This window comes from Oncorhynchus clarkii, chromosome 2, assembly GCF_045791955.1.
Source record: "Oncorhynchus clarkii lewisi isolate Uvic-CL-2024 chromosome 2, UVic_Ocla_1.0, whole genome shotgun sequence".
Taxonomy (NCBI): domain Eukaryota; kingdom Metazoa; phylum Chordata; class Actinopteri; order Salmoniformes; family Salmonidae; genus Oncorhynchus; species Oncorhynchus clarkii.
In genome coordinates this window covers 31,029,636-31,040,473 of record NC_092148.1, presented here as the reverse complement: position 1 = coordinate 31,040,473, position 10,838 = coordinate 31,029,636, and the positions used below count along the sequence as shown (strand labels likewise).

The 10,838-nt window shown below is 44.5% G+C and overlaps 1 protein-coding gene across 1 annotated transcript; it reads left to right on the top strand.

Annotated features, from left to right (window-relative positions):
* Nucleotides 1-1,552: 1,552 nt before the first annotated feature.
* Nucleotides 1,553-9,870, top strand: LOC139377216 (granulocyte colony-stimulating factor receptor-like). The gene is given in 15 exon segments (XM_071120220.1): nucleotides 1,553-1,618; nucleotides 1,920-2,133; nucleotides 2,172-2,288; nucleotides 5,328-5,457; nucleotides 5,795-5,961; nucleotides 6,217-6,380; nucleotides 6,544-6,694; nucleotides 7,009-7,091; nucleotides 7,207-7,359; nucleotides 7,361-7,391; nucleotides 7,916-8,104; nucleotides 8,422-8,505; nucleotides 8,878-9,024; nucleotides 9,449-9,589; nucleotides 9,770-9,870. Coding segments are annotated over 15 exon segments (1,938 nt in total).
* Nucleotides 9,871-10,838: the final 968 nt, after the last annotated feature.

The following is a 10,838-nucleotide window of genomic DNA, read 5'->3' as shown; positions in this document are numbered from 1 at the left end:
ACCTTTTGTTTTTATGACAAATTATTACTGATTGTGAGGTCTACTGTCTCAGGTCACGTTCCAGCAGAGAATATACCTCTAATGGAAAATTAAAGGACAGATTGTCAAATAAGGATTTGTACATATCTCTGATCTGTTCACCACATTAACTAAAAGTACAATTGAAGATTTGCAGAGAAATAGTCATAGCTTTAACTTTGTTACCCTGTTAGAGGTTATTGCCTAATTGAGAAAGAGGGACTGTTGTAACATTTACCACAATGGCTTAAGAGAAGAACATGTTTAAGGAGAGACAGAGGAACAAGGTATAGAACATGTTGAGATGTTGTTCTTGACTCTATTCTATCTTTATCACACATCCATTACACAACAACGGGTGTCAAAATCACTCTGAAACAGTAAGATGCTTTTGTGAGAATAATGTGCCAGTATAGGTATTTTGGGAAACAACCTTTTAGGTCACAAAAGTCCACCCCATAAATGACATTATAAAATCCAAAATCCAATAAAATCCAAAATCCATGGTTATAGGCATTCCATAGAATAACCATGGCATCTAAAGGTACTCAAACATTTACATAAATTAAGCTTGTTTATTGAACATTCTGACATTTGTATTACACTGATAAGTTAGCCTATAGATGGAAAATATATCATAACCCTGCTTTCCTTTAATGGAAAATGGCATTCTCATTTGCGTTCAAATGTAATAACTTTTTTCTGTCCATCTTGCTCTAGGTCTCTCGTTCTCCCACACTCTCTGTCTGTCACTCTCTCTCTCTCTCTGTCACTTTCTCTTTCTCTCAAGGCAGCAAGGCACATTTAGGAGCCGAAGGCAATTAGCGCCCTGCAATAATAATTAGGCGAAATACTGCAAAGGAGGAAGAGCGAAGTGGAGGCCTTTATGCAGACAGCTGATAAGCAGTAAATAGAAGAAGACTTCAATGGCCTCGCATCATGCATCCACTACATAGGGTGCGTCCCAAATGTAGAGTGTACCTGAATACAACCCAGCAGCCCCCAGTCAACTCCCAGAAGGGGACAGTCCCACATGACAGACAGGAAATAACCATCCTCTCTTTTTCCTCACAGAACATATGTAAGAACATACACAAGCATGACCTGAGGGAATCATCTGATGGCCACCTTGCCATTGGTGACTGGTGCACTCATCTTTAGACTTTAGAATCAAAGTCTTTAAGTAATTAACACATTTCCTATGACTGTGGAATTGTGAGTATCCCAGTGTTGTTTGCTTGTTTGTTATAGACAGCTGTCTAATCTTTTTTTTTCCCTCGTAATTTCCGTGTCAGTTGTGTATGATGCATCTTCTCTCATGTCAGCTTGTAGTGTCAAACAGTATGTTCAACAGTATGTTCAGGTTAGAAAAAATATAGTCATTATCGTTTCCATTGCTATTTATACACTGTTGTCCATCAATAACAGCCCCGGAATTTCAAATGTTGTTTTGATTCCATTGAATGCAATGTACTTTCACCCTTCTTCAAAATCAGTCATTTCACATCTTCCCCTCTCACAGGTTTGTATCGCCATGGCATCAGCCTGGATTACAATGTTTGCTACGCTGCTGCTGGCATTTGTGAATGGAGCGAAAGATGTGTGTGCCGTCTTTGTAATAAATAACCTTCTCTAAATGGCAACACCTTGCCAGCAGTAGCAAAGACAATAGAATAGACACTTCACATCCCAATGTATTAAAAATGTTGTTTTGAAATGTAAATCTTGAAAATATCAATGTAATTTGAGTTTCACTGAGACATGGGAATATAGGCAAGAAATATGGAGCTGTATCTCACAATAAGTAATTTATTTGGTGGCTTAAAGAGCCCTTTTTCCACCTCCCTCAATGTTGCTGATGAATTGATCTGCTCTTGGCTCTCTTTCCTTTCCTGACAGAGGTTCACACATCTCTATCTGTGCGGGTACACACTTCCACCCCTGTGGTGGCCTTGGGGTCACCGGTGACTGCCTCTTGCGTCATCAGAGATGACTGCCCCCTCATAAAGGGACAAGCCGTTCACATTGTCTGGCACCTCAACCAACTCTTTATTCCCAGCAGTTCTGCAGCAGCCAATGAGAGTGGTAGAAACACTGCAGCGGCCAATGAAAGTGGTCGGATCTCCACAGTTTTATATTCTGTGGCCAATCAGTGGCTGGAACTCAAATGTTTATACCTAGCTTCACGGACACCAGTGGATATCTCACGTGCTGTGTCCTCCACACCTTCCCGTGCCAGATCGTAGGAGCAGTGGAGATAAAAGCTGGATGTGAGAGATTTTTTTTTTTTCTTTCTTTGTTTATCCCTGTTCAGTGGTGTGCTGTATTTATAGTCTACCATAACTCCATTATCATTCAGAGTAAGTGTCACGTTCTGACCTGTATTTCCTTTGTTTTGTATTTATTTAGTATGATCAGGGCGTGAGTTGGGTGGGCAGTCTATGTTTGATTTTCTATGATTTGGGGGTTTCTATGTTTCGGCCTAGTATGGTTCTCAATCAGAGGCAGGTGTCATTAGTTGTCTCTGATTGAGAATCATACTTAGGTAGCCTGGGTTTCACTGTGTGTTTGTGGGTGATTGTTCCTGTCTCTGTGTTTGCACCAGATAGGACTGTTTTTGGTTTTCGCACATTTATTGTTTTGTTAGTTATTTCATGTATAGTTCCTTCATTAAAGAACATGAATAACCACCATGCTGCATTTTGGTCCGCCTCTACTTCACCACAAGAAAGCCGTTACAGAATCACCCACCACAACAGGACCAAGCGGTGGTAACGGGCAACAGCAGCGAAAAGAGGAATGGACATGGGAGGACGTTTTGGACGGCAAGAGTATGGACTATACTACGTGGGAGGAGATAGACAGGTGGGCGGTCGACCCAGGGAGAGTGCCGGAGCCCGCCTGGGATTCGCTGGAGCAGTGCGAAGAGGGGTATAGGAGAATGGAGTTGGAGAGACAAGCACGGCGGCGCGGAAGGAAGCCCGAGGGTCAGCCCCAAAAATGTATTGGGGGGAGGCACACAGGGAGTGTGGCGAAGCCAGGTAGGAGACCTGTGCCAACTTCCTGTGCTTACCGGGGGGCTAGAGAGACCGGACAGGCACCGTGTTATGCTGTGAAGCGCACGGTGTCCCCAGTGCGGGTGCATAGCCCGGTGCGGTACATTCCAGCTCCGCGTATCGGCCGGGCTAGAGTGAGGATTGAGCCAAGTGCCATGAAGCCGGCTCTACGCAGCTGGTCTCCAGTGCGTCTCCTTGGGCCGGCTTACATGGCACCTGCCTTGCGCGTGGTGTCCCCGGTTCGCCTGCATAGCCCAGTGTGGGCTATTCCACCTCGCCGCACTGGCAGGGCGACCGGGAGCATGCAACCAGGTAGGGTTGGGCAGGCTCGGTGCTCAAGAGCTCCAGTGCGCCTGCACAGTCCGGTCGATCCGTCACCACCTCCACCCACCAGCCCTCCGGTGGCAGCCCCCCGCACCAGGCTGTCTCTCCGGCTCATCCTTACAGGGGCTCCCGCCTGTTCAGCGCTGCCGGAGCCTTCCTCCTCTCCAGCGCTGCCGGAGCCTTCCTCCTCTCCAGCGCTGCCGGAGCCTTCCTCCTCTCCAGCGCTGCCAGAGCCTTCCTCCTTTCCAGCGCAGCCGGAGTCTCCCGCCTGTTCGGCGCTACCAGAGCTACTCAGTCCAGCGCTGCCAGAGCCTTCCTCTCCAGCGTTGCCGGAGCTTCCCGTCTGCCCAGCGCCATCTGAGCCACCTGTCTGCCGGGGGCCGCCAGTCAGCCAGGGGCCGCCAGTGCCGCCAGTCAGCCAGGGGCCGCCAGTGCCGCCAGTCAGCCAGAGCCCCTCAGCCCAGAGGCGCCAGAGCCCCTCAGCCCAGGGGCGCCAGAGCCCCTCAGCCCAGGGGCGCCAGAGCCCCTCAGCCCAGGGGCGCCAGAGCCCCTGCCCCTCTGCCCCGAGCAGCCGCCCCTCTGCCCCGAGCAGCCGCCCCTCTGTCCCGAGCTACCCCTCAGTCCATTGAAGGGTTGCCATGGTTAGGAGGCCACGGAAGCTGACAATAAGTCAGACTAAGACTATGGTGAAGTGGGGGCCACGTCCAGCACCAGAGCCGCCACCGCGGACAGACGCCCACCCAGACCATCCCCTATAGGTTAAGGTTTTGCGGCCGGAGTCCGCACCTTTGGGGGGGGGGGGGGGGGGGGGGGGGGGTACTGTCACGTTCTGACCTGTGTTTCCTTTGTTTTGTATTTATTTAGTATGGTCAGGGCGTGAGTTGGGTGGGCAGTCTATGTTTGATTTTCTATGATTTGGGGATTTCTATGTTTCGGCCTGGTATGGTTCTCAATCAGAGGCAGGTATCATTAGTTGTCTCTGATTGAGAATCATACTTAGGTAGCCTGGGTTTCACTGTGTGTTTGTGGGTGATTGTTCCTGTCTCTGTGTTTGCACCAGATAGGACTGTTTTTGGTTTTCGCACATTTATTGTTTTGTTAGTTATTTCATGTATAGTTCCTTCATTAAAGAACATGAATAACCACCACGCTGCATTTTGGTCCGCCTCTACTTCACCACAAGAAAGCCGTTCCAGTAAGGGATATCCCTTACCCCACATAAAGATATTACAGATGGGGACCATGGTAAAGACTGACATTTCTTTATTTTATCCCAAAAAAATGTAAATGTTGGAATGAAAAAATGCAGTTCTTTCTTGCAGTGCCACACCTCCCTGAGAAATCTAAGTATACTGAACATAAAATGAGAATAAATTCAAATGTTTTTAAAGGTAGACTCAGCGGCTATTGAGATGAGCGTGCGATGCAAGACTTCGCTCTCACACGGTCACACACAGTATCTGGCATGTGCACGGGTTCGCCTCACGCTGCTACAGCGTGGTAGCCACAGGACCAAAACAGCTGTGAAGTTGAGCCTCTTAGTTATTGCAGAAATTGACCCACAATGCTGTTTACTTTCTGCATCTACTTCATGTCGCTGAATCTACCTTTACATGTTTTAAACATACGCTTCACCTCAGATAAAGAATAAAAACCTGAACTGATAAAAACAGTTCTGAAGATTTTATCATTTGCTGTTCCAAAATCAAATTAAATGTCATTTTAAAGCTCTATTTACATCAGCAGATGTCACAAAGTGTTTCTACAGAAACCCATTCTAAAACCCCAAAACAGCATGCAATAAGATGTAGAAGCACGGTGGCTAAGAAAAACTCCCTAGAAAGACAGGAACCCCCCAGGCTCTGAGGGGGTGAGCGCTAACTAACTTTAACATTGTTGTGCTCACCCCAATAATTGTTATTTCTATAGTTCCACCCCCAGCACCATAAAACCTTAGCTGCCTGACTAACCTTACCAAACTGGAAACCCTCTCATGCCAATGGGACCCAGGACAGGACACCCACCTGCCCACACAGTACACTCTTTACACTGAGATCAGGTAACAAGTGGCTATTGGTAGAGAACAAGTGAATATGTTGTATTTTTTAAATATACATTTACATGTCAAATGTATATTGTAATTACGATGCTATTTATTAAATGCTTTCTTGGACAATCTAGCTACTTTGCCCCTTAGGGCCACTGTACTATAAACGCCTGCATATGTGTGGTGGTTATTCAAAGAGAACCTGTTTAGATGTTACTTCAAAGATACTTTCTGTGGCAACCTACTAATATCACTATGCATAGGTGTGGAGGTTATCCAAAGATCTTAAAGGGGAAGATGCACAACTGTTATTTGCTCAAGAAGTTGTATTATTTCTTCATCTAAACAGGGATTTACCAGAGAGCAACACTTACGTGATGCCGCCAGGGGTACATCACTACAGTATACCACGTACTGGTTTTGTTCTCTTCTCAGAGATAGAAATATATGTCAAGGTGGTGAATGCCTTGGGTCAAGCCACCTCAACACCTTTGCTTCTGGAGCCAATGGAGTCAGGTAAGAAAGTAATGATTTGGGCTGTGATTTACAGGATATGGTGTCCATATTAGGACAGCCTCAGTCATACGGACTTGGTGTCACTTGTGACTCTGAAGCTGTCTTAATACAGACACTGTAAAGACAGTTATTCTGAAGCTCACTATATTCATTAAACCTAAAAGCCAGAACCTTATGGTACAAGTACTTTGTGGCATTGTATTGAGACGAAGCTATTCACATCATAGGAGTTCTAATATAACTCTCATATTGCAGCCAAGTTTGACCCTCCAAAAGTTCTGAAGGTCCAAGCAGAGCCAAACAGATATGGCTGCCTAAGGCACAGCTGGGGTCTCTCTGAACAGCAAGCGTGGGTGACCATTGTGACCTTGGAGGTGCGACTGAAAACAGCAAACAGCAAGCAGTGGAGTGAAGAACCAGTAAGGGAATGTACATTTCCTAAGTGTCCACATACTGCAAGCGTTTGAACAAAAATGATTTGGATTAAACAACATTAACAATAAATGATCATACCAACTGTACTAGGTAACCATAAAAATGATTACATTACTGTGTGTGTGCGTGTGTGTGTGTGCGTGTTAGGTCCCAGTGCCCCGCTTAATGCGCCAGAGACCCATGGAGGTGTGTCGTCTGCTCCACGGGACAGAGTACCACATCCAGATACGGGTCGGTTATCACCAGAGTCCATGGAGCGAATGGAGTAACAGCAATACTGCAGTCACGCTTGAGAGGGGTATGTCCTGCATCAGTTCTGTTTAATGTAATGTAATTTATCACTCCCATGGTACAAATCTTTTAATCTATTTCTTATTCTTCCATTCATTGGGCTTGCTTTTCACAAAGCTAATGAAATGTCCCACATTTTCTAGACCACTTTTTACAGCTCTGGCAGAATGTATGTATTGACTATGTATTTTACTAGCTCTTTGGTAGTGAATTTCTAGCCCACACCTGTCGAGTCTGGAAGAATTCTCCTCTTCTCCTCACACAACTGAGAGGCACAGACATTTGATGAGTTTCAAAATGGCCACTTCTGCTTCTTTTCAGCTCCCACCGGACCACGCGACTCTTGGATGAAGGTATCTAGGGAGCAGAGGCAAAAACATCTCGGTGTATACTTGTTTTGGAAGGTAAGAACAACACACAGAACACACTCAAACTTGACACGTCACAAACTTGAATATTTCCTGTGATAGTGGTACACAACTTGCCTTTCCTCCTTCATCTCCTTTCTTCCTTTTGTAGCCATCGAAGCAGTTCCATGCCAATGGCAAGATCCTGTTTTGTGTTGTCTCGCGCCAGAGACAACCCATGACAAAGGGACAGTTGTGCGTCACATTGGATAGCCACTGTGTTTTCCAGCTTGCCAGTGCTGGGAACGCTGCAGGGACATCCAGCCCCTACTGAGGTGGAGGTGTTTCAACACAGAGGTAAAGCTTTATTATTGGTTAGATTGAGTAAAATATATCTTTATACACAATCTTTTAGCATTTTGTTCAGTCCCCTGTCCACTGTAAAATCCCAATAGCATGTCAGTAGTAAATTTTTCAAGATAGAGCACTTTCAGTACAGAGCGAAAACTAAATATCCCTGTTGCTGAATTCCAAATCAACCCCTACACCCTAGGCACTCCTGTAGATCTGAGAGGATTGCATATATATCAGCATTATGGTAATAGCTTCATCTGATTGGCTGGGTGGAAATGTCACCATATTTCATCCACCTATGCAATCCTCTGATCTAGGCTAGGGGTCAATTCAGAAATCAGAATTTATGTATAAGCAGGTGTTCTGTGTGTTGTGTCAGCATCCCAAACACCCTATTCCCTATATAGTGCACTACTTTTGAGTCTTATGTGCACTATACAGGGAATATGATGTCATTTGGGACTCAATCTGTGTCTTTAAGCTTACCTGTGACATATTGTGTGGTAAATTTCTGCATCTGTCCCCAGTTCTGGCAGCAGTCTCTGACGTCAATGTCCTTCCTCATGATGAGAGATCACTACTGGTCCAGTGGACAAGCATACATTCATCCAGTGTCACAGGCTATGTGGTGGAGTGGAGGCCATTGTGGAAAATGGACCCTTCCCTCATCTTGTTTGACCACATTGACAGGAATCAATCCAGCACTCTAATATTAGGTATGGTTTATGTCAGTTATAAGGTATACATACATATACTGTGGTTTCATTCATCTGTCATGTCTCTAGTTCTGTGTTAGAAGTTTGTTGGAGGACTATGCACTTCTTTTATATGCAATTCTCCTGGCTGCACAATTAATTTATCTGCAGGGACAATGACGTTTTAATTGAATTGCATCTACGGTATCAGCTTGTGAGTGTGTTCTCTAGTTTGTTGTTTGGGTTGATTTGTGCAGACTTTTTCTTTGCAGGATTTGTCCACGTGCTATGAGATTAAGGACTTGGATCCACTCTTATCTCTTTCTTCTTGTCTACAGAGAGCATCGAGCCATACAATCCCTATGGGATCTCTGTATATCCTAGGTATAAGGACGGAATTGGCCTTCCTCAAACCGTCGAGGGTAAACACTAACCCTTACACCTTGGACTTTGTACGATCTTTACAATATCAAAGGAGGTGTTGCAGGCTTCCTTTGAGTCAATGAGGTGCGAATCAGCTGCAAAACATACTGATGAAAGGTGGCACAATGCTTCCCTCTACTGGAGACATAGAGCAAATTACACCTCTGCATTCTGCTTCCACCATTTACTATAAGCTTAATATATTCTATTTATATCAAACACATACATTGTAGCTCTTTGTCAGCATGACAATACCAACAAATCAGAACACTATTAGGTTTATGACATTATATAATTGATATGGTAATCGCCACTTTTTTTATTGCCATTTAATCCATATATTCCTCAATGTTCTCTATTGTTTCTGGCAGCCCCATCTGCCGCCCCAAAAATGAGGGTGCGGGAGACGTTGCATTCTCGTATTGAGCTTACCTGGGAGGAAACTCCGCTATTCCAGAGGAATGGGATCGTGCGGAGCTCCCAGGTCTTCTACTGGGATGAGCAGGAAAACACCAAAGGTGGAAAGATGCTTATTGCGATGCTGTTGATGATACAGCTATAGATGACTGACAGTTCATGCAAAAGCCTTATTTTGCCAGGCTGTCATTGTAAATAAGTATTTAGGTCACACTGTATATGGATAGTCTAGATGCTCTACAGATGGTCATATGATCAACAAACTTGCTGTTGATAAGCAACTGCTTTCTAAGGTTGTGGTTAGGTTTAGAATAAGGGTTAGGGTAAGGGCTACATTTAGGGTTAGGATAATGGTTAAGGTTAGTGTTAGAGCTAGAGCTAGGTTTGAGGTTAGATAGTTAGCGGAGCATCTACAGATGGACTATCCAAATAAAGTGTTTCCAGTGTTTATTCCCAACTGACTCGCCTGGTTAAATAAATAAACATGTAACCTCAAACTGCAGTTGCTGTGTCCCTCTTTTACAGTTGTGACTGCTGAGCTGGGAAAGAGGAGGGTGGTTCTAAGAGAGCTCGACCCTTCCTCCTCATACAAAGCCTTTATTATGGTTAGCACAGGTGGCGGGAGTCTGAACGGGTCAGAGGTTACCCTCAAAGCTGAACCAATGGGTTGGTATTAGAATTTTGTCAATAAGAGTAAAGTGCTTTTAAATACAAGTCATATGCAGTGTTATTTGAGGACTAGTCTCGCTTGCCAAACTCATGGCGCTCCACCCTATGTGAGGTCAGATACTGTATCAGGAAATTGTCTGAAACATGTGTCCTAAATCTAAATGCAAATATTTTCAGATGCCTTTGCTATCATCTTGATAGTTATTTCCTCGGGTGGTGAGCTGTCATTGCTCATCATTATCTCAGTTCTGGCCTGCTTCTCAACACATGAACGGTGAGAACTCAACATTGACTTCATGTCAGTAAATACTTGTGTGTTTGTGCTATTTAAAAACAATACAAGTTTCTTTTCCTATCGGAAGGTTGAAAATGTGCTTTTGGCCCAAGATCCACATGGAGCTGATGTTCTGGTGTTTTTACAGTCTTATGTCCAACAATGAAAATGCAACAAAAAAATATATATTATTATATTATGTCTAAGCTTCTAAGGCAGGGATCCCCCAACTGTGCCAAATTTGGGCCACGGTTGGTTTTATTTGACTCCCCAAGTTTGAGCAAAAAAATAAAAAAATAAATTTAATTTTTTTGCATTTTCATTGTTGGACATAAGACTGTAAAAACACCAGAACATCAGCTCCATGTGATTTTAATTTGGAAATCTTTTCCCAAGTATTCCCATGCACAGGGGTGCAACTTTCACTGGGGACAGGAGGGTCATGTCCCCCCCACATTCTGAAATATCATTTTTGTCCCCCCCCCAATTCTATCATTGCAATGTGGTACAAAAGAGTGGCTGCGGTGGACTTTAGGACCATACGGATTCCTCTGAGCAGTTGGGAAGACAAGTTTTTTTCAGTGCAATGTGAGTTTTTTTTTGGTTTGGCAATGAAACGTCACTGATCTGTCAGTTTCCCTAGCTAATTATCTACATTTCACACTGACACAGTAACAAACAGCTTATGCTTTAAATGCGTCACTGCCATGGTGCACAGTAGAGGTCTGTGGGAACGATCTCGTCATCCCACTCCCACCTGTACCTGCTGGCTTTCTGTCCAACTCCCACCCCCTACCAGAAGAACTGGTCCCAAACCCAGCCATGGTCTCAGCAATTTTGCGACCTTTCGGCAATATCAAATGAGCAAAAATAACTCAAGATAAAGGTTAAATTCACAGAAGTTCTCACATGGCCCTTGTATTGTATTACAGGGCTAAATCAGCCAATATACTAGATGAGGTTTGAAGAGAG